At 42.0% G+C, this 23,569-nt stretch overlaps 2 protein-coding genes and 1 pseudogene across 2 annotated transcripts; all 3 read left to right on the top strand.

Annotated features, from left to right (window-relative positions):
* The first annotated feature begins 1,510 nt into the window (after positions 1 to 1,510).
* On the top strand, positions 1,511 to 3,600 carry LOC129065132 (sperm acrosome-associated protein 5-like). Its single transcript, XM_054566384.1, has 4 exons — positions 1,511 to 1,679; positions 2,111 to 2,269; positions 3,319 to 3,397; positions 3,501 to 3,600. Exons 1-4 carry the CDS (start codon positions 1,535 to 1,537, stop codon positions 3,598 to 3,600), a joined length of 483 nt encoding a protein of 160 aa, XP_054422359.1. The 5' UTR covers positions 1,511 to 1,534.
* Positions 3,601 to 9,333: 5,733 nt separating this feature from the next.
* Positions 9,334 to 17,887, top strand: LOC129065034 (ferritin heavy chain-like; annotated as a pseudogene).
* Positions 17,888 to 17,921: 34 nt separating this feature from the next.
* Positions 17,922 to 23,033, top strand: LOC129065033 (protein SSXA1-like). The gene is made up of 4 exons (XM_054566318.1): positions 17,922 to 18,005; positions 18,459 to 18,573; positions 18,923 to 19,021; positions 22,912 to 23,033. The coding sequence occupies exons 1-4, from the start codon at positions 17,937 to 17,939 to the stop codon at positions 23,031 to 23,033; spliced, it is 405 nt and encodes a 134-aa protein (XP_054422293.1). The 5' UTR covers positions 17,922 to 17,936.
* The last annotated feature ends 536 nt before the right edge of the window (positions 23,034 to 23,569 follow it).

Raw genomic sequence — 23,569 nt, 5'->3', positions numbered from 1 at the left:
AATGAACTGAAGCATGTGCGTGAATGAAGGCAATGTTGGAAAGGGTGAGAATGGATGGAAGTAAACGGAAGAGGAAAGTGAGTAACTGGGTATTGTGAGGCAAAGGGAGAGGGAACGAAGTTCCACTCACATGGCCCAAGATGAGTAAGGGGTCCAATGTGAGCAAAAAGTGGTGAATTCAAGGTAGAATGTGACTAAACAGGGGTACAGTGAGGCAGATTGGGAGCAACTAGACTTGAATCAGGAGCAAAATGGGAGTGATAATTGGAAATAGGGGTTACACTGGGAGTAAATTTAAATGAATGAGATAATGAAAGACAGAGTGAGAGTAAATGGAGACAATGAAGAGAAAATTTAGAAAGCACGGAGGTGCCCAAGCACAGAGTATACCTAGGTAACTTGAGCTAGTGTTTAGGAGTAATATGAGACACAGGTCCAGGAAATGGGGGTATATGGGGGCAGCATTAGAAAGAACAGAAGTGAAGAACAGACAGAGAATAAGGGAGAAAAATGAGGTCCAGAGTCAATGAACAAAGCTGAAAGATGGGTCATGTGAGAGTGAACGGGAGTCATTTGATGCAGTGTCAGGAAGTGGAGGTGAAAGTAGGAAATGAATGTGAGTGAATGGGGGTGAAAAAGGAATATGATGTGAGAGAATTGGGGTAATGATAAGGAGACAGTTAGGGAATTATAGTAATGGGAGGCCCAGTGTGAATGAATATGAGTGGATGAGAGGCAGTGTAAGTGAATGGGGAATAAAAGGTAGAATGAGAATGGAGGTGAAAAAGCAGTAGAGTGTGTATACATGTAATATATAACATATAACATGTAACATGGGAAAGAGTGTGGGGTAACGTGAGGCAGATTCCAGTAAATTAGGGTGAAACAGGGCACAATAAGTGAAAGATGTGCTGAGAATGAGTAAATGGAGGCAATGGGGGGAGACAGAGAGTGAGGGCATGCTGGTCATATTTTGCAAAGCACAAGGAATCTGAGATGGTAGTAAGCACAGTGTAGTGAACAGAGCTTACTACTCAGCAGAATGGGGGGCATGGAAGTGCTGGACAGAGTGAATGAAAATGGAAGTAACCAAAAAAAGAAAAAGAAAGAAAGTGGAGGTAACCAAGTGCTAGAGAATGATTAACAGTAGAGTGACACAGTGTTAAGGAATGTAGAGAAATTTGCGCCCAGCATGAGTCCTGTCTGTCCTTTGTGTGTCCCCAGCACTCCTCTCTCTATATCTCTGATATCTCAGTGTCTCCCTGATTTTGTCTCCTTCCATCTCTGTGAATACGTCAGTGTCTTTCTTTTTCCAAGTGTGTGTGTGTGTGTGTGTGTGTGTGTGTGTGTGTGTGTAACAGAGCTGGCACTGAAGAAGATGGTGAGGTGCCTAGCCCTCTGGCTCCTGTGTTACAGAACATCTATCACTTAACTCTTTGCTCATAAAGCCCAGAGTTCCAGAATGCCAGAGTTCTGAACACTGTGTGGTGAGTCTGGAGCAAGGAGTCTGATAGGAAGGCTTGTGGGAGTCATAATGCAAACCTGGGGCACTGTGGTGGTGACCCTGACAATGATGATAGTTGCCACTGTGGATGCCAAGATCTATGAACGCTGTGACCTGGCAATGAAGCTGGAGAAGGCAGGCCTCAATGGCTTTCGAGGCTATGGCATTGGAGACTGTGAGACCTCATTGCCCCATGCCCCACCTATACCCTAAACCTCTCACCACACTCAGATACAGGCCCCCCCCTTTTCATTTATCACCTCCCCAGGCCAGGGTATAATCCCCTCAGTCACTCCCTGACTGTGATGTGTGGTTTAACCAACTCTGATATTACTACCATCATTGCCTTCACAATCATCATCCTCATCTCTACCATCAACACCATCATTACCATTGATATCATCACTGCTATTACCACCATGAATACCATTAACACTGCTATCATTGACATCTCACCAAAATCACGAACATCAACACCACCATCAAACCAAGATCATCAGCCCCACAACTGAGATGACAACCATCCCTGTCCCCACCCCTTTCCTCTTAACCTCTTCTATTCGCAGAACCCATGCCCACCTGCTACCTTCCCTCTCCCTGCCCCAGGGCTATGTGTGGCACATTATGAGAGTGGCTTTGACACCTCCTTCATGGACCACAATCCTGATGGCAGCAGTGACTACGGCATTTTCCAGCTGAATTCTGCCTGGTGGTGTGACAATGGTGTTACACCCACCAAGAACCTCTGTCACATGGAGTGTCATGGTGAGGCAGCAATGGGGATACCTTGAAGCCCTTCCTGGCCCCAACACACAGAGGGCAAGGTTATCTAAGCCATAATCTCCAGTAACAAGCAGAAAAACAATAGGAAAAGGAGCAGATTTGCCTGGGCTGGTAGAGACACCACCCTTTCTCCTTACCCAGACTGCACTGAAATGTTGTCTGGGTCAGGAGGACTCAGAGCTCCTAAACTTCACCAGGAATGGAGGCTGCAGTTTTCTGGCCCTCAGGAAACAGGAAACTTCACTCCATGTGGAATTGAGATTGCCCTGATTTGGGGTTGAGATTGTTCATCTCTTGAGGTGAGGGAAGAAGCAGACACCCTCGTAGGAGGGTAGGAACAGAAACAAGGTACCTCTATAATTGTAGGAACAGAAACAAGGTACCTCTGTGCAGAAAGTAGACAAACTTCCAGATAAAATTGTAGTGTTGTTGAAGATAAAATTGAATAGCAGTAGAAGCTGTTCAGGGTTGGCCAAATGGTGTTTGAGGTTGTCCAAGACAGATCAAAATGGAGACTGAGGTTATTTGAGTCATTAATATCATAACCAGTCAAAATGGAAGTTGAGGTTATTCAGGACCTGACAACACAGTGTTTAAAGTCACCAGGACTGACCAAACTTTCAGTTGAGTAGCTTCCCAACCAGCCAACATGGTGGTTGACATGATGTCAGACCAGCTACCACTGCAGTTGAGATCACTGATAACCACATAAAATAACAGTTGAAGTCATACAGCACTGGTCAACATGGCGTTTAAGGTTGTCCAGAACCGACCAATATGGTGGTTGAGGTTATTCATAACCAGCCAACATGACAGTCAAGGTCGTCCAGGACCAGTCAAATGAGTTAGGTTGTACGGAATCAGTCAACATGACAGTAGAGGTAACCAGCTGACAAGTAAATCAAGGTTATCCAGAATCCACTAATGTGGTTGTTATTCAGGACCCAAGAAAACCAGAACCCCTGGGCCCTACATACACTGTTACCCTGTCCCCAATGCACCAGGTCATTGCATCTCTCTCTTTCCCCCAGACCTTCTCAACCGCCATATTCTGGATGACATCTTGTGTGCCAAGCAGGTAGTGTCCTCACAGAATGGTATGAACGCCTGGTAAGTTCACAGGAATGGCTTGGACCCCGGGCAGCTGGGGTAGTGGCACCACCACCCCATCAGCCTGTCCACTTCATCCTCCCTCCATCCTTCCTTTTCCCAGGGGTTCCTGGATCCAGCACTGTTATGGCCATGATTTATCTGAGTGGCTCAAGGGGTGTAATATGCATGCAAAACCTGGCACAAAGAGAATGACTTCATGATTCATTTCCAGAGACAGAGATTTCACTTTCCTTCCTTTTCTTTCTTTTGTGGACTTAATAAAGGATGGTAGCTGTAAACAATGCAAGAGACACTCTGATGCCTGACCCTCTTCATTTTTCCAATGCCTGGAGGTATCCCCATTCAATCAGACTCATATATTCAAAGCTCTAATCAGGGGACACCAGATCACTCAGGGTTGTAGAGGATGTGGAAGATACTGTAGTGATTAAGAGCATAGGTTTTCTCAGGTTCAAATACCATCCCTACCACTTACAAACTATGTGCCTTGAGGGAGGCACATAATATCTCCATGCCTCAGTTTCTCATCTGCAAAATGAGGATGATAATGACAGTAACTATCTCATGGGGTTGCAGGAGAATTAAATGAATTAATGTTCGTAAAGCACATAAAGTGAAGGGTGGAGATAGGTGGCTTCCCTTAAAAATCATCACTCTCAGTTGAGGACACTACAGGGTCTTTAACTAAAGCAGATACAGTCTCTTCAGGAAGCTCAGTGGGAAACAAAAGTTTAAAGTACTCACGTTCTTCCACATGCTCCCACATTTTAACTCTCAGCCCCCACTCCCTTTCACAGTCAGTATCCTAAGTTTCAAATGATGGACTGGGAATTTAACCCAGGGATTCCATGAATGCACAAGGTAATAATTGCCTTTTATGGTGCACCTGGGTTTTAGTCTGTGGCTTGAGCAGAGAATGTATGAATCTAAACTTGCAACTCTTTTTCTTTGTGCTGCCAGACCCATTGGAAGCAGCCACACCCATGAGGAAACAATCCTTCATGTTCTTTGTACTCTTTGGTTGGGCGTGGGTACTCATCTACTCAAAGCCTTGTTTTCAGTTTTTACTTCATCCAAGTTAAGCACAGACAGTCATTAAAGCAGGTATCTGCCACTGCATGTCAAGGAATTCCCGAGCCCCTATCCTTAATGCCAACAGGATTTCCTCTGCCTTCAGCCCCAACCAGTCTAGATAACCAAATCTCACATTTCCTTGAGGATCCATAAAGGGTGCCATTACTCTTTGTACCAATTTCTGAATGTGAGAGTTATTTATCAAAAATATCAGAAATAAACTCTGATGACTTTAAGTAACAAGCAAATTTCCTAAAATCTTATCAGGTATTTCTGGGAAGGTTGCATGATCAAGCTCAGACAGAGGGAAGCACACCCAAAACCTTGACCATAAAAGAGGCTGGGGAAGAAATACTGTATTATCAGTTGTTGCTACTTCTGGAAACTGGATTTGATGCCCTAGTGTTCTTCTTTTTTTTCTTTATATTGTTCTGATAACAAGTACAGAGGCCAAGGGGTTTTTTGTTTGTTTTTTTGTTTTGTTTTGTTTTGTTTTTGCATCAGGACCTTGGTTCTTGCCATTCTTTCTGCCTGGAATGTTCTTATTCCAAGTATGGCTGGCATCTCATTTTCAGATCTAAGCTCAAAATGTCATGTTCTCAGAAAGGTCATGCCTGACCACCTTAGCTAAAGCATGATCCCCAACGTTACCTTTTCCTTTTTCTTTGACTTTTCTATGAAGCATTTCCCATTTTCAGTTCTGTCACAAACTTTCTCTTCTCTGAGTTTTTTAATCCATCAGGAGCCTTAACTTCTGGAAGGAGGTTTTTCTCATATTCAGGACAGTCGTAAGGTTTCTATCCTATGTGGGTTCTCTGATGTACAGTGAGTTTTGACTTCTCACTGAAGGCTCTACTACACCTATCACATTTACAGGGTTTCTCTTCATTTTGAGTTCTTCAAAGTATAATGAGATGTAATTTCTGGGAAAAAACTTTATCACATACATTACGGTCACAGGGTTTTTCCCCTCTGTGAACTCTCTGATGAATTATGAGATATGATTTCTGGAAGAAAGCTTTATCACATTCATTGCATTCATAGGATTTCTCAAATTTTTCTCCTGTGTGAGCTCTCTGCTGTAACATGAGCTATGACTTCCAGGAGAAGACTTTTCCATATACAGTACATCATCAGTTTTTTCTCCTGTATGAATTATTTGATGAGCACTGAGACTCAGCTTAAAGGTGAAGGCTCTTCACAGTCTGAAAACATATAAGATTTTTCTCTTGTATGAGTTCTTTGATGTCTACACAGTGTTGATTTCTCTCTGAAAGATTTGCCATCTCTGTTACATTCATAGAGTTTATCTCTTGTGTGTGTCCTCTGGTGTACACTGAGGTGTGCCTTTTGATTGAAGGTTTTCCCATGCTCAGAACATTCTCCTGTGTATAACAAGCTTCCTCTTTTCTTGGGAGGTTTTGCCACACTTATTGCATTCATACAGGTTTTCATCTGTATGAGTTCTTTGATGTATATGCAGTGTTGATTTCTCTCCGAAGAAATCAACATTTATTACATTCAAAGAGCTTGTCTCGGGGGTGTACTCTCTTATATACATTGATGTGTGCCTTCTTGTTGAAGACTTTTCTGCATTCTGAACATTCATTTGGTTTTTCTCCTGCTTGCAGTAAGGAGTAAATTCTTGTGGGGAGTTTTTCTATGCTCAGAAATTAATAGGTTTTCTTTCTAGCTTGAGTTGTGTTATGCTGAACAAAGGATGGGTTATGATTATGACTTTTCTCACCCACAGTATAGTCATGGCATTTCATTCCATTCTTTTTCTCATACCTGCCATGAATTAATAATTTACCACATTCTCTACATTCATAACATTTCCATGATACAAAGCCTCTATTAAGACTCAGTAAGGCTAAATTATCTGTAGAAATTTTCCCATATGAAATATATATATATAGATATAGATATAGATATAGATATAGATATAGATATAGATAGATAGATAGATATAGTGTGTGTGTGTGATAAAGAAACCACCCAAGTATTCTGAGGAAGTGGGTTTACAAATCCATGACATTCATGGCCTATCTCCTAAGGTACATTCTTCTCCTTAATGGATATAGGTTGCCTCAGGTGTCTGTTTTGGTTTTCCCGGTGTCTCTCCAGCTGATCATTAATTTGCCAGACTCATAGAAAGAAGAAGCCATACCCTGTAAATACACCTTTGTCATAACCAGATCTCTGGTGGGGCTGACTTTTATTTTAAGTCTATATACTAGTCAGAAGTACATGTCTATCCTACACTCTGAGCTTGAGGGGGTAAAACCCCAAATTTCTCTAATAAAAATTGGAACAGGGAAGTAATAAATATATGACTTTGATTGTTTAAGAAAAATACCTTAAAATTGAAGAGAGAAGGTGAATATAGGTTTAGGAAGCCATGAGTAGGAAGAAAGGATTTTGAAAAGGCAGTAGATCCAGGATTTGTAGGGAGGGGACTCAAATAGAATGAAAAGAGACTGTCAGGAAAGCTGGAAATAACTGAGATGACCAAGAGAATAAGCAAAAAGACAGGCTGGATTATAGTCTAGTTTCTCACCATCTCATTCCAAGATTACCATCAGACAGTAACTCACAAAACTAACAATTTGTTGTTAGCAAAACAAAACAAAACAAAACAAAACAATCCATACCTTTAGGAAGATATTTCTGAGCCTTTAAAGATGTCCAGCCCTCACTGGCCCACTGGAATCTTACTCTCATCATCTCCCACCTGTTCATTACTTATTTACCTGTACAATTCAAAATTGGGATTTCTTTCCCTATGATCCAAAGCCCTCTCTTCTCCAAAGGGGCAATCACATCTTGTTTGGTAACAGGATACCCTGTAATGAGAAATGATACAAAACTTTGGCACATCTGTGTAATTAGGCCTCAAAGTAATTAGGGGGACACATTTTAGTAAGTGTAAATTTCACATGGGAGATGAGAATACAAATATCTTGGCTTCTGATCAAAATGGCAGCATATCCCTGACCGATGTGGCTCAGTTGGTTGGGTGTGATCCCCACAAAGTAAAAGGTTACTCCTTCAATTCCCAGTCAGGGCCCATACCTAGGTTACAGGCTCAGTCCCCAGTTGAGGTGTGTATGAGAGGCAACCAATCGATATTTCTCTCTCACATTGATGTTTCTCACCCTCTCTTTCTCCCTCCCTTCCACTCTCTCTAAAAATAAATTAATAAAATCTTTTTTAAAAAAGATGTCAGCATAAGTAAGTGCAGTACTCCCATCCTCCCACAACCACATCAGAATCACAACTAAACTACAGAACAGCATCATTCAGAACTGCCTGAAATCTAGCTAAACAGAAGCCCTACAACTAAAGATATGAAGAAGCAGCCACATTAAGACTGGTAGGAGGGGCAGAGACACATTATGGGCTGGTCCCCCACCTATGTGTGATGGATAAAAATTGGGAGGGATATCTGCTTCAGCGATCTCCCTGAGGAGCAAGGGGTCCCAGCCCCACACCAGGCCCTCTCAACCCAGGGTTCCAGTGCCAGGAAGAGAAGTACCCACAACTTCTGGATGTAAAACCCAGCAGGGATTGTTGCTGACTGAGACAGAGGGCTCCTGGAGTCCCAGGTATTCCACTTAAAGGATCCACACATGGACTTACTAGGACTCGTTCTGAGCTCCAGCACTGGGGCAACAGCTCAAAGGGCACCAGAGACATATGGGAGAAACTGAATTGTCTGGCATCAGGGCGAGAGCTGGGGGACAGCTTTCTGCCAGACAGAAGTGCTAGAAGAGGCCATTGTCCCTTTTCTGATCCCTTCCACCACAGAGCCAGCAGGTCAGCACCATAACAGAGTCTTTATCAACTGAGCTGACATTGTTAGGCCCACCTTGGTAATTCCCTGAAACCCCCACCCAAATTGAGAGCACACCCGAGCTGTTTCCAGTGGCTTTTCCATACGAATGACCTGTCCTGAAAAGATACTCAAACTCAAATAATTAAATAAACACAAACAAAAGAAAGAAACCAGATGTTTTCAACTATCAAATGGCAAGGATTAAAAGTATGATAAAATGATTAGAAAGGACATTTTCATTCATTATTAGTGGGAGTGTGAACTTGCACTAACTTTTCAAAAGGCAATTTGGCAATGTCTATGAAAAGTTCAAAATGTGCATGCCTTTTGAAACAGAAATTCTAGAATGCTCACTACAACATACAAAGATAGATGACAAGAAAGATCTGTCACTGTGACAGAAGTTACACAGAAGTCCTTGAATATGGAGATGATTGGTAAATTGTGGCAGAAGAAAAACATGCAGCTGTTAAAAATGCCTCTGTGTCCTGATAATAAAATATTTTCTGTTGAGTTGGGCCTATTACAGCTATGCCAGTGACCAGCTCAACTACTTCATGCTACTTGCTTATCCACTCTAGGATCCGTTTCCTCATCTGTAAAATATTGATAATAATGATACCTGCTTCTGAGAGCAGTTGTGAGGATTAAGATAGTCATGCATACAAAATGCTTAGTAGAGTGCCAGGTATAAATTACATGTTAGTTCCTGTTACTGCCACAAATATTATTATTCTCATCATTATCTGTGTTATCATTATCATAACTACTATCATTATCAATATTATTGTGTAAAGGGAAAACAGGGAGTTGAAAACAGTTTGTGACAGTCTTTGCCAGGAGTCGATGTGGTTTCCTGCTTCAACAGTGCTTGAATGGAACCCGATGCTTGACCCCCCCTCCATTCCATCCATCTGCCCAGACCCATCCTTCTGCTACCTCCTCACAGCATCCTCGGACCGCCCCAAGGTCCCCACCACCACTCCAGTGCCATAAAGCCACCTGTCCTCAGACATCCATCATGACGACCACGTCCACCTCACAGGTGCGCCAGAACTACCACCAGGATTCTCAGGCCGCCATCAACTACCAGATCAACCTGGAGCTCTATGCTTCCTACATCTACCTGTCCATGTCTTACTACTTTGACCACAATGATGTGACTTTGAAGAACTTTGCCAAGTATTTTCTTCACCAATCTCATGAGGAGCAGGAACATGCTGAGAAACTGATGAAGCTGCAGAAACAATAGGTGGCCAAATCTTCCTTCGGGATATCAAGACACCAGACCATGATGACTGGGAGAATGGGCTGAATACCATGGAGTGAGCATTGCACTTGGAAAAAAGTGTGTATCAGTCACTATTGCACTTACACAAACTGGCTACTGAAAAAATTGACCCTCATTTGTGTGACTTCGTTGAGACTCAGTACCTGGGTGAGCAGATGAAATCCATCAAAGAATTGGGTGACCATGTAACCAGCTTGTGCAGGTTGGGGCCCCTGAGTCTAGCATGGCTGAGGGTCTCTTTGACAAGCACACTCTGGGAGACAGTAAAGAGAGCTCAGCCTCAGGTTGCCTTCCCATGGCCAACAGAGTGACTTTCTTGGTCACCAAAGCAGCACAAGCCTGTTGGAATTACCTTCATCTTTTCTATAATTTGTACCAAATCATCCACTTATTTTCTTCATTTGTACCATTCCTTCAAATAAAGTAATTTGGTACCAAAAAAAAAAAAAGAAAGAAAGAAAAACTGTATATTATGAGCAAATCTTAGCAAAAGGAACACTTATGTTAACTATATGTTTATACATTTATGTAAATGTAAAGAACAAAGGAGAGAGAGGGAAGTGTGTACAAGGAAATTAATCAAAGTCACCATAAAATTGGTTACTTGGAATGAGTGGTAATATGAGATCCTATTTTTTCTTTTTAAGTTGTTCATTCTTTTTTTTTTCTTTTTAAGAATAGTCACATCGCTCAAGTTCTGCCCTATCAGGCCACATTTGGCTGACATGAAAACATGCTTTAAATCACAGTCAGAGCAATCCTATCCCTGTATTTATCACAAGATTGCTGATGAGACTGACCCACCAGAGAAATGTCTTGAAACCTCAACATCAGGGAATCTTTGCTTTTGAGGAAGTGGTTTACTTTATAAGAGGACATACAGTCCTGGCTGGTGTGGCTCAGTGGATTGAGCGTTGGCCTGTGAACCAAAGGGTCGCCGATTTGATTCCCAGTCAGGGCACATGCCTGGGTTGCAGGCCAGGTCCCTAGTAGGGGATGCATGAGAGGCAACCACACATTGATATTTCTCTCCCTCTCTTTCTCCCTCCCTTCCCCTCTCTCTTAAAATAAATACATAAAACATTTTTTTGAAAAAGAGGACATATAGATGGCCAATAGACATGTGCAAAAAAGGGGACACTAATCATCAAACAGATGCAAATTAAAACTACAACGAGGTATCACCTTACATATGCCAGAATCACTACCACCAATAAACCAACAAACAACAAGTGCTGGCAAGTATGTGGAGAAAAGGTAAACCCTAGTGCACTGTTGGTGAGAACACAAAATGGTGCAGCCACCGGGGAAAACAGTCTGGAATTTTGTCAAAAAATTAAAAAAGAAACTGCATTTTGACCCAGTGATCCAAGTTCTGGGAATATGCCCTAAGAATCCCTAAACACCAATCAGGAAGAATATATGCACCCCAATGTTCATAGCAGTGCTATCTACAATAGCCAAGATCTGGAAGCAGGCCAAGTGTCCATCAGTAGAGGAGTGGATAAAAAAGCTATGGTACATTTACACAATAGAATACTACATGGCTGTAAAAAAGAAAGAATTCTTATCCTTTGCGACAGCATGAATGGATCTGGAGATTATTATGCTAAAGGAAGTAAGTCAGAGAAAGACAAATACCACATGATCCCATTTATATGTGGAATCAAATGAACAAAATAAACTAGCAAACCAAACAGTGCCAGAAGCATGGACTGACAGAATTCAGAAGGGAGGGAAGGGGGGTACTGAATAAAAGAAGGTGAAGAGATTAACCAAAGAACATATATGCATAGCCCATGGACACAGATGATAGTGAGGTGAAAGCTAGGGAAGGGGGGTAGGCGGGGCTTGGGTGGAGGTGGCCACAGGCTGGGGGCAAGAGGAGGGCAGGAGAGCAGACATCTATAATGTTGTCAACAATTTTTTAAAAGGAAAAATAAAATGTTTTTGGTTATTGGCTCTTCTTGGAAAAACACATATAAAAAGCTGATTTTAAAACACACAGTTTAAGTTTTTGGCTTACTAGAAAGGTCCTAGGAGGTCCTAGGAAAAACTCCGTATCTGAAGAAGATGGAGACTCAAGGGAAGGATTTGAGAAGGTAGCCCACCTTCTACACTCTCTTTATTAAAACTAAACATCAGACACTTTAAAACTTTTTTAAATTAAAAAATAAAATAAATAACATAGGCACTAAAGAGGGCAGGAGGACACAGGCTGAATGAAAAGGGAACATCTAAGCATGCGTACTGACAAAACTACGGAACTTGGAGTGGCCAATCGCGAGTGGAAGGCAACATTTGCTGAAAGCGGGGAAATTATTGTCTCCACCCATTTTAAAATGGCATTCTAGGCTCAAGAAGCTGGACTCATAGATCCCTCTCCTGCCTCCGTTCCCACTCTATTATCCTGATCTGCGATAGCCGGATTAAGTTCTCTAACTGCTAAGGTTAGTCGAAGGTCCTATTGATCGAGTGGCACGTTTTCATCTCGGCGTGAATCAAGCCTTCACAACCGGTTCATTTCTTCGGAGGTAGGATCTCTCTGAGGGTGAGACCTAAACATGTTAAGGGAGGAGGGATGTCATGTAGAAAAGCGGGGAACCTCTGCAGATTGCTCAAGTGGTTGGGTTTTTACTTACCCCCCAGTAATCTGCAAGTTCTTTAGGAAAGTGGACGATTTAAAATCTTTTGGGGAGATCCCTTTTGGACGGAGATACAAACTGAAACTGTCGTCGTCTTTGAGATTCCCTAATTGCTCTCACTCAGGGTAGCCAAACCCCCTCAGCCTGAGAAATCTCAAGATTAGCCAAACGCCACTAGATTCCCTCAAGCAGAAATAATAACCTCACCCTAAAGGACTCCTTTATTGCCGCCTCTAGGATAAAGCAACAATCGTTTTCTTTTTTTTCTTTTTTTTAATTTTGTAATATTGTCGATTACGATTTACATTCAATATTATTTTGTATTAGTTTCAGGTGTACAGAATAGTGGTTAGACAGTCATATACTTTACAAAGTGTCCCCGCCAATGTTTCCTGTACCCACCTGGCACCATACATAGTTAATACAGTATTATTGACTATATTCCCTATGCTGTATTTTACATCCCTGTGACTATTTTCTAACTACCAAGTTGTTCTTCTTAATCCCCTCACCTTTTTAACCTTCTCCTCTGGCAACTATCAGTTTGTTCTCTGTGTCTCTGAGTCTGATTCTATTTTCTTTGCTCATTTATATTGTTCTTTAGATTCCACATATCAGTGAAATCATATGATACTTCTGTTTCTCTGGCTGACTTATTTCACTGAGCATAATACCTTCTAGGTCCATCCATGCTGTCTTAAATGGTAAGATTTTCCTCTTTTTATGGCCAAGTAATATTCCACTGCATCTAGGTGCCACTACATTTTTTCTTTTAAGTATTTTATTTTTATGCTATTAACAGTTGTCCCAATTTTCCCCTTTACTCCCTTCACCAGCCACCCCCATTCCCACCATCAATCCCCGCACCATTGTCCACGTCCATGGGTCATGTATATATGTTCTTTGACTAATCCCTTCACCTTCCTTCATCCAGTCCCTGCTTTGCCCATCCCCTCTTACAGCTGTCAGTCTGTTCCATATTTTTATGCCTTTGATTTTATTTTGATCATTAGTTTATTTGGTTCATTATATTACACTTACAAGTGATATCACACGGTATTTCTCTTTCACTGACTAGTTTATTTCACTTAGCATACTACTGTCCAGTTCCATCCATGCTATTGTAAAAGGTAAGAATTCCCTCTTTTTTTACTGCCACATAGTATTCCACTGGGTAAATGTACCACAGTTTTTTAATCCACTCATCTACTGATGGGCACTTAGACTGTTTCCAGCACTTGGCTATTGTATATTACATTGCTATGAATATAGGGGTCCATAAATTCTTTCTGATTGGTGTTTCAAATTGCTTAAGGCATATTCCAAGAAGTGGAATTACTGGGTGAAAAGGCAGTTTCATTTTTAACTTTTTGAGGCAACTCCACACTGTTTTCCCCAGTGGCTGCACCAGTCTGCATTTCCACCAACAATGTACTAGGGTTCCCTTTTCTCCACAGCCTCGCCAGCACTTGTTTGTTTTGGCATGTGTAAGGTGACAACACATTGTGGTTTTAATTTGCATCTCTCTGATGGTTAGTGATGTTGAGCATTTTTTCACATGCCTATGGGCCACCTGTATGTCCTCCTTGGAGAAGTATCTGTTCAGGTCCGTTGCCCATTTTTTAATTGGATTGTTTGTCTTCCTGGTGTTGAGTCACATGAGTTCTTCATATATTTTGAAGATTAAACCCTTGTCCAGTGTATTGTTGGCAAATACATTCTCCCATACAGTGGGATCCCTTTTCATTTCGATGGTGGTTTCTTTAGCTGTGCAGAACCTTTTTAATTTGATATAGTCCCATTTGTTTATTTTTTTCTTTTGTATCCCTTACCTTAGGAGATATATCGGCAAAATATTGCTACACATGATAACTGAAATTTTACTGCCTATGCTTTCCTCTAGGATTTTTGTGGTATTGCAATTTATAATTAAGTTTTTTACCCATTTGAGTTTATTCTGCTCTATGGTGTAAGTTTGTAATCTAGTTTTATTTTTTTGCAAGTACTAGTCCTGTTCTCCCAACATTATTTTATGAAAAGAGCATCTTTACTACATTGTATGCTCTTGCTTCCTTTGTTAAATATTAATTGACCATAAAGGCATGGGCATATTTCTGGGCTCTCTACTCTGTTCCATTGATCTAAGTGTGTATTCTCATTCTAGTACCTGAATGTTTTGATTACAGTGGCCACATATTATAGTTTGATATCAGGTACCGTGATCCCTCTTTGTTTCTTCTTTCTCAAGATTGCTGAGGCTATTTGGGGTCTTCTTTGGTTCTATATAAATTTTGGGAATATTTATTCTAGATCTGTGAAACATGCTATTGGTATTTTAATAGGAATTGTGTTGAGTCTATAGATTGATTTAGGTAGAATGTACATTTTAATTATGTTAATTCTTCCAATTTTGAACACAGTATATGCTTCCACTTATTTGTATTTTCCTCAGTTTCTTTCTTCAATGTTCTATAGTTTTCTGAGTACAGATCTTCTACCTCCTTAGTTAAATTTATTCCTAGGTACCTTACTTTGTTGTTGTTGTTGCAATAGTAAACAGGATTGTTATCTTAGCTTCCCTTTCTGATAGTTCAGTATTGGTATATAAAAATACCATCGATTTTTTCTGAGTATTGATTTTGTATCATGCCACTTTGCCAAATTTATTTATTAACTCTAATAGTTTTTTGGTGGAGCCTATAGGGTTTTCTATGTGCAATATCATGTTGTCTGTGAATAATGACAGTTTTACTTCCTCCTTTCCAATTTGGATGTCTTTTATTTCTTCTTCTTGTCTGATCACTGTGGCTAAGACTTGCAGTACTATGTTGAATAAGTGTAGGAGAGAAAGCATCTCTGTCTTATTCTTGATCTTAAGGGAAACACTTTTAGTTTTTTGCCCATTGAGTATGGTGTTGGCAGTAGGTTTTTTGTACATGCCCCTTATCATGTTGAGATATGATCCATCTATTCACACTTTGCTAAGAGTTTTTATCATAAACTCGTGCTGGATTTCATCAGATGCTTTTTCTGCATCTATTGATATGATCATATGATTTTTAAAAATTTTTTTTAAATTTTTTTGAAGATTGTATTTATTTGTTTATTTTCAGAGAAGGGGAGGGAGGGAGAAAGAGAGGGAGAAAAACATCAATGTGTGGTTGTCTCTTGTGCACCCCCAATAAGGACCTGGCCCGCAACACAGGCATGGGCCCTGACTGGAAATCAAACCAATGATCCTTTGGTCCGCAGTCCGGCACTCCATCCACTGAGCCACACGAACCAGGGCTGATATGATCATGTGATTTTTATCTTTCATTTTATTTATGTGATGTATCACTTTTATTGATTTGTGAATATTGTACCAGTTTTGTATCCCTGGGATAAATCCCACTTGATCATGGTGTATGACCTTTTTAATATATTGCTGGATTCAGTTTGCTAATATTTTGTTGAGGGTTTTAGCATCTATGTTCATCAAGGATATTGAATTATAGTTTTCTTTCTTTTTTGTGTATTTACTTGCTTTTGGAATTAGGATAATACTGACCTCATAAAAGAGCTTGGAAGTCTTCCCTCTTCTTGCATGTTTGGAAGAGTTTGAGGAGAGGAGAGGTGTTAGTTCTCCCTTAAATGATTGGTAAAATTCACCTGTGAAGTCATCTGGTCCAGAACTTTTATTTGCTGGGAGTTTTTTTTAATTACTGCTTCAATTTCATTAGTTGTTAAAAGTCTATTAGGTCTATTCAAGTTTTCTGCTTCTTCCTGATTCAGTTTTGGAAGACTGTATGTTTCTAGAAATTTATCCATTCTGCTCAGGTTGTCCACTTTCTTAGCATAAAATTTTCATAGTATTTTCCTACAATCCTTTGTATTTCTCTGGTATCAGATGTTACTACTCTTTCGTTTCTGATTTTATTAATTTAGGTCTTCTCTCTTTTTTCTTTATCAGTCTGGCTAAAGGTTCATCAATTTCTTTTACCTTTTCAAAGAACCAGCTCCTAGGTTCATTGATCTTTTGAATTGTTTATTTTCTTAGTCTCTATTTATTTTGGCATTGATCCTGATTATTTCCTTCCTTCTACTCACACTGGGCTTTGTTCTTTTTGTAGTTCTTTTAGGTATAAAGTTAAATTGTTTATTTGAGATTTTTCTATCTTCTTTTTAAAAATTTTATTTATTTATTTTTAGACAGAGGGGAAGGTAAGGAGAAAGAGAGAGAAACACCAATGTGTGGTTGCCTCTTGTGATCTCCGTACTGGGGACCTGGCCTGCAACCCAGGCATGTGCCCTGACTGGGAATCAAACCAGTGACACTTTGGTTCACAGGCCGGTGCTCAATGTACTGAGCCACACCAACCAGGGCATAGATTTTTCAATCTTCTTTAGGTAGACCTATAATACTATGAACTATCCTCGTAGGACTGCTTCTATTGTGTGTTCATTTTCATTTGTTTCCAGGTACTTTTTGATTTCTTCCTTGATCTCATTAATGACCCATTCATTATTAAATGACATGCTATTCAGTCTCTATGCATTTGAATGTTTTTGAGTTTTTTTACTGAGGTTGATTTTTAGTTTCATACCATTGTGATTGAGAAAATGCTTGATATGATTTCAATTTTCTTGACTTTCTTAAGACTTATTTTGTGTCCTACCATGTGGTCTATCTTTGAAAATATTCCATGTGCACAGGGGAAGAATGTATTCTGCTCCTTTGGGATGAAATGATCTGTAAATATCGATTAAATATATGAGCTCTAATGTGTCATTTAAGGTCACTGTTTCCCTGTTGTTGTCTTTTGTCTGAAAAATCTATCCATTGGTGACAGTGGGGTGTTAAAATCCCCTACAATGACTGTATTGCTGTTGATATCTTCCTAAAAATCCACCAAGATTTTCTTTACAAATTTAGGTGCTCTGATATTGAGAGAATATGTTTACATGCCATTACATTTTTTTATCTTTTGGTCTATTGATAAGCACTTGGGTTAAAGCAATAAATTTCTTGGCCTCAGAAACCCAAAAATATCCTCTACTTGGGAGACTCCCAATGCCCTCATTTCTGCATTGAAACCCCCTACATCTAAGCCAGGTTGATGACTCGTCCTATAAGCTCAGAGATTCCAGCTCTGATTACGCTAATAATTTCCAGATTACCTAGAATTAGCCTCCAAATCCACTCATATTAGCAGAACTATTTTCTTTTCAACAGAGAAAAAGCCCACATCCCTCTGCCTCAATATACAAATCCTCTGATCTCTGAGATTACCTCCCTTGGCCTTTTTGATGCAAAACACCCCCTCAGTAACACAGCACCCTCAACTTCACTGCTTCTCCAACCAGGGCCTTTCTATCTTTCCTTCAGGATAAGCCAAAGTCCAGGCAAACTACTAACAACAGTAGCCAAACTCCTTCAGAGACTCAAGGCTCCTTTGGTCATGCCCACAGAAAACCTGTCACCCTATCCATCCTCCTCCCAGAGACCTACGGCCCCTGTCCTAACCTGGATTCCCTCATGTCCTTTCCCACTGACAGATGGGCCAAGGGTGGAGAGAAGCAAAACCTTGTTCCTGCTCACAGTCTGAGTATGGCTTTCCCTCAGGGCTTTCTCTCCCACAGGACATTTGGCCTTGTGACTGGAGAGACTCAGGCTGTGTCCCTTCAAGGTCTAACCATCCCAGAGCCATGAACACAGGCAGCTCCTTTGCAAAGGAAGCCATGGAGGCTAAAGGCAAATCAGAAGAGAAATGCAAGGTGAGGTGATCCAGAGGGGGAAGAGTGGTGGCCTGGGGTCACGGTAGGGTGACTAGATTTCTGAGGACGTGAGGCCAGAGGCAGTGAGGACAGGGAACGGGGTGTCACGGTGGAGATCCAGGGCCTCGGGAGATTCCCACCCTCACTCAGAACTTGTCCAGCATCCCTGGAGACGACTAGGTCTGTGACCTTGCACTGCATTCGGTGACTGTCAGTCCATCCTGCGCGGTGAGAACAGAGCCCACCACCCGCATGACGCACCTACAGCATGCCAGGGGAGAGGCTAAGGGCTGCTACCCTTCTCTCAGCTAGCGGTGACGTCAACCGGGAGGAATGATTCGCTCCAGGTTACAGGTCCAACGCACAGGTCCTGCAGTGGAGGAAGAGGCCAAGCTAAATGTCAGATATTTTTACCTGAGACACTGCCAAGATTTATTTCTCTTTCTTCCCTAGGCCTTCATGGACATTTGCAAATACTTCTCCGAGGAAGAGTGGGCAAAGCTGGGAAACTCAGAGAAAATCACCCATGTGTACATGAAGAGAAACTACGACACCATGACTCATCTAGGTAACAGGAAGTTCTGGGTCCAGATAGGCCTGGGAACACAAGACCATCCCTCTTTCCCTCTACATGCCATGGCCTTGTCTTAGGCTGCAGCCAGTGACCCCCTCTTTCCTTTGGTGTGGGGAGAAATCCCAGGGCAGCTCCAGCACCTTCTGCTCTATTGTATCTTGAACAGAGCGCAGGGCCGGGAGTGGCCACAGAGATGCTCAGGCCTGGGTCCCCCACGGTTCACTCCCACTGGCCCTCGTTCGACCCCCCCCCACCTGATGACCTTACTGCCCCTGCTGCACCCCCCAGCATCCATGCTCCTCTCAGGCTGTCTCTTAAGGAACAAATGCTTTGCTTCTCCTAGGTCTCAGGGCCAACCTCCCAGATTTCATGCGCCCTAAGAAACAGACCACAAAGTCTCCTGAGCATGATCCCGATGAAGGTCAGAACCACGGGAATCAGGGTGAGTGACAGGAAGGGCCTGGAAAGTATCTCCTAAAGCCTGACTCTTTTTGGGTTCAGCTGCTCAGGAAAGATTCTCGGGGGGTTCTTTCCCGAGAGGATCACTGCTGAGTGAGGAAAGTAAGATGCAGGAGGTTATGTACAATCAGAGGCCATTCATATAAAGTCCTAAAACATGCAAAATAGCAGCAATGTTTCTATACATAATAAATTAATGGTAAATGTATAAAAACCTGAATGAGAATAAAACTCATCAAATTCAGGAGTCGAGAAGGGCAGAAGGAGGGACGGCAGGGACCGGTGAGGGCTTGCACGGATGACGTCAGCTGTGACTTGTTCAGAGTGTCGTGATCTATTTTGAGTAAAGGAGCTCAGAACAACCTGAAGCAGTTGTGCAATAATGTTAAGATGTGACTGGACCCAGCAGCAGATGTGCACATGTTTCTGATCTTATCCTCCATATTTTTCTGGAATTTGAAATATTTCTTTATTTAAAGGAGTTACTGTTCCTGCTGTAATTTTCATGAACCACATGAAAATTAAGAAAAACTTGATTAAAGTGTAAATCCCCAAGAACATCCAGAGTCAGTTTTAGAATACCAAATAGGTAGCTTTAGATAATCATCACAAGAGACAAACTGATTAAAGTATTTTGTAGTGACACTCACCTATTTTCCTGAACTTTACCAAATGGAGCGGTCTTCTCACTCCTAACTGAATCCGATTCTGTATATTGACTTTGGGAGAGGGTTCGAGAGAGCAACGCCACACACACACACATACCACACTGAGCTTTCCTACTCGTCAGTGAGCAGAGGCCACACGGGGTGAAAGAAGCCACAGATTCACAAAAACTCTGTGCATGGGAACAGTGTGTTTACTCACTATAAAGGGGACGAATGTGTCCACTTGCTCTTCTGCTCCGACAGCACAGTCGCAAGAAGACAGGGACAGAATGCTCAAACTGTCTCCAATAGACCTATGACCCCCAGTTCAACAGGCCATATTCCACAAGCTCCCAAAATCAATGTCAGGGGGCTGAAAATCCAGTGCAAAGTTTTTGACATTTGATGAGTGTTTTTATACTGGAAACTTCCCAGAACCAATGGAATAAATTATTCCTCCTTCATCACACACCTAACAGCTTCATTGGGGGTATAATGGGCGTACTCTAAAATTGGACCATTTTAAGTCTACAGTTATTTCTAGTTGCCACACATCCCTAAGTGGATATAGTTCAAATTCCCAACCAATTCATTTGATTCTTTGAGGAAAAAAATGAGAAATACATCATGGAATGGGATGAGGCAGTGATGAGGTTTAGTTCACATCGCAAACCATCATGAAGAGAGTTAAGAATTTGTGCCACCAATAAAGCAGAAACTGTTATTAGAGACAATTCAGAAGCCAAGCTCAAAATAACCCCCAACAGTGAGTGGATTCATATGATCTGCTACAGAATTCCATGATACTTCAGGAATCTTTATGGACTTTGGGAACTTTATCCACCAAAGAACTGTGCTCAATCACCTTCATTTTGATGAACATCCTCAGGAGGCCTCCAAAGTCCAACCAAGAAAACACCTGAAGGTATCTTTCAAATCTAAAGGACCACAGAGCCTTTCTCCCTGCATGTACGTGAATATGGTAAGAGTGGGAGAATATCGTAATAGCTCATACTTCTTTTATCTTCACAGTGATGCCAGACATTATTTTAAGCAATTCAGATGGATTAATTTATGTAATCCATAGGAAGACTTTCATGACAAGTGTTACTATTATTATACCCAAGTTATTTAATGAATATTAACAGAAATAATAGCACATAATAATTAAAATAATGAAGATGAGGTGTTGGAGAGATGCTAAATAATTTCCCTGAAACCACAGGGGCAGTGACAGTAGTCTAATCCAAAGCCCCAACCCATTTCTAAGCTCATAAACATTTCTTATGTTTATGAAGTTCAGGTTGTCTCCACGGGGGGTTACCTCCCCCCCAGTGTGCTGCTGATACTTCCATTCAAACACAAACTCTCACAACAGGAAGTGCCAGTCCCCTCTGCCCTATCACAGGGGCACTCTCCATGGCTGAGGAACTGCTTAGCCTGTGAGCCCCTCACTACTACTGTGAGCTCCTTCGGGCCTTGTCCGTGCCTCCCGCATCTGTGAAGCCTCAGTCCCAGCCCAGGGAGCCTCAGAGGTGCCTGAACGTTTGTGGAATAAGTGATCCCGCAATTGCAGATTAAAACTAGTTGAGCGGGTAGAGGGATCTGAGAGTTGGGTTGCCAGTGTGGAGGCAGTTGAGAAGCGAATTCAAAGGACAACCATAAGAGAAAGTATTCGTTTTCATTATGTCCACGTTTAAAGAGTGTTTACAGGCCCAGAAACTACTTTTTCTTACCGTGTATTACATTTATTGTTCACTCTTCCTTAAATGAGGGTGCCCAGTGAAAGGTAATTTAAGACTTGGTCATGACACAACGCACCCTGACACACGCAGAAGTGATGTGGGAACCATCTCCCTTATTCCACAGTAAATGACCGGGCCAGAGTAGGACAGTGTGTCACACCTGGCACAGCTTTCTTGGCTGTCTGCCTGAATTTCTGTGTACCATTCCTCCCCTTTCCCCATATTCACCTCCCCCACACCATATTCCAGCTGTATTTTGTCCCCTCCGAACACTTTTACATTTACTCTTGCAGCAGGAGTCGACTTGCTCACATGCGATCGCTTATATTGGATAGAAGCTCCTCATTGCTTTCACAGACCTCGTGGATTCTTAGAATGCTATTGTCCCCCACATCTTCTGCCTACCACACTCCTGCTTACAGGGAGACTTCCTATGTTTGTGAGAGTGCTGGTCTGGAAATAGCATGAAGCCAAGCGTTCTAGTCATTTAGGTCATTCCTTTTCCTTCTAGCTGCCCTGGTTCCTCACAGTCTTGGTAATGGTCATATAATCTCCCCAAAAAGTGGAGAATGTTCATTAAGGCACTGCATGTGAAAACACTTTGTAAGTTTTAAAGCACCAGAGAAATGACTGACACTGTTTACATGTATCCTTCACATAAAATGGATAGCGCCCATGAAAGAAACAAGGGAAGGAAATGACTTGAAGCCACTGCCAGTAACACAAGACTCAGAGCCAGCTCAGACACAGCTTTACCACCTGGGAAAAGTGAGTGCCTCTGGTCAGCCCAGGAAGAAGATGCCGGGTAAGAGGGAAATTTGGAGGAACAACTTCTCTGACTGCGCTGTTGTCAGGGCTCGATCCTGAACAGGCCTGGGTCCAAGTTGGACTCTGGAGCTTGTTCAGATGCAGCCGAGAGCTGAGAACAGGACTTCCAAAGACACGGATTGAGTTTTCATCAGCATAAAATCAAGTGTTGCTGTGGGCTGGTCATCCATATTCTCTCACCTCCAGATTCATATTCAATAAAATGGAAATTAGGAATCGTAGTCAATTAATTATTTGAAGACATTAAATGGAAGCCATAAGACTCAAGACATGAACAGTGCACAAGTAATTCCATCTGTGATAACCTGGAAACATCTCTTACTCAGAGTTGTATCCAAAGCCCTTACTTCAATGCCTGATACAATATGCCCTAGACAATGTATGCTGAAAAGTCTAAAGGAATGTTCTGGTAACTAAAGGATTTGAGAATCTAAACCTGACAGTGGGAGGACCCAGAAGGTGAAACTTGAAATGGCATTTGTTGTGTACTTGTGTGGGTCTAACATCTCAGTCTCTCTGAGCTAGAGGATGTGGACAACAGACCAAGTGGAAGGCTCGTGGGCACTTGGAAGGGAGGAGACATCTTATCTGACAAAAGAAGGCCCAACTCTCCAACCACCCAACCTTTACTAACCAACACATCTCTACCACAGGATCAGGGAAAAAGAAGACTAATGTATGGCTCCACAGGCTGAGGGAAAGAAGGAACCCCATCGTGTATGAAGAGATCAGTGACCCCGAAGAAGATGACTATGTAAGTGACCTTTCACACTAGTCCCCACCCATGCAAAACACACTGTTCTTATGGGACTGGTATGCCATCTGTCATTCTTTCCCAAAATCATTCCTTTGCCAAGACTCTTGGAGAGCAGCATTGAGAAAAAATGAGACTTCCCATGCTTTCTATCATTGCTCTGTGCATCTAGGGGTCTTCCCCACCCCTGATGCCCTGGGCTCCCAGCCCCTGCTCAGCTCCCGAATTATAGGCCACGGCGTCCCCTAGCTTAGGAACTCATAAACCAGGTGAGAGTCTCTGTGGCATGAGCAGGAGATCCGTTTTGAGTAGCAGTGGTACGTGAGCGCGCATCATGAGGTGGGGAAGCATCGGAGTGCTTGGGGTCCTGCAGGTCAAGGGGAGGGGTTAGGTATTGATAGGCTGGGCCATGGGAGCTCACTGCCACTTATCTTCCTTCTCTCTCCTTGCCTCCAACTCAGGGATGTGACAAGTGCCCATGAAGAAAGCAGAACATGGCGGCCCTTCACGAACACAAGCAAAGCTGGAAGTCCTGGCCATCAGGTGTACAAGTGAAA

The sequence above is a fragment of the Pteronotus mesoamericanus genome, unplaced genomic scaffold (genome assembly GCF_021234165.1).
Source record: "Pteronotus mesoamericanus isolate MK-2021 breed Mesoamerican mustached bat unplaced genomic scaffold, CSHL_Meso_final contig_173, whole genome shotgun sequence".
NCBI lineage: Eukaryota > Metazoa > Chordata > Mammalia > Chiroptera > Mormoopidae > Pteronotus > Pteronotus mesoamericanus.
The sequence above is the reverse complement of the archived record's forward strand: the minus strand, read 5'-3'. Positions and strand labels throughout refer to the sequence as shown.

What these genes read in the sequence shown, in the direction of transcription:
- LOC129065132 (XM_054566384.1), top strand. Translation starts at nt 1,535, where the DNA reads ATGCAAACCTGGGGCACTGTGGTGGTGACCCTGACAATGATGATAGTT. An exon ending in AGGCTATGGCATTGGAGACT is followed by an intron (nt 1,680 to 2,110) that starts GTGAGACCTCAT and finishes TCCCTGCCCCAG; the next exon opens with GGCTATGTGTGGCACATTAT. An exon ending in CTGTCACATGGAGTGTCATG is followed by an intron (nt 2,270 to 3,318) that starts GTGAGGCAGCAA and finishes TCTTTCCCCCAG; the next exon opens with ACCTTCTCAACCGCCATATT.
- LOC129065033 (XM_054566318.1), top strand. Translation starts at nt 17,937, where the DNA reads ATGAACACAGGCAGCTCCTTTGCAAAGGAAGCCATGGAGGCTAAAGGC. An exon ending in AATCAGAAGAGAAATGCAAG is followed by an intron (nt 18,006 to 18,458) that starts GTGAGGTGATCC and finishes TTTCTTCCCTAG; the next exon opens with GCCTTCATGGACATTTGCAA. An exon ending in CGACACCATGACTCATCTAG is followed by an intron (nt 18,574 to 18,922) that starts GTAACAGGAAGT and finishes TGCTTCTCCTAG; the next exon opens with GTCTCAGGGCCAACCTCCCA.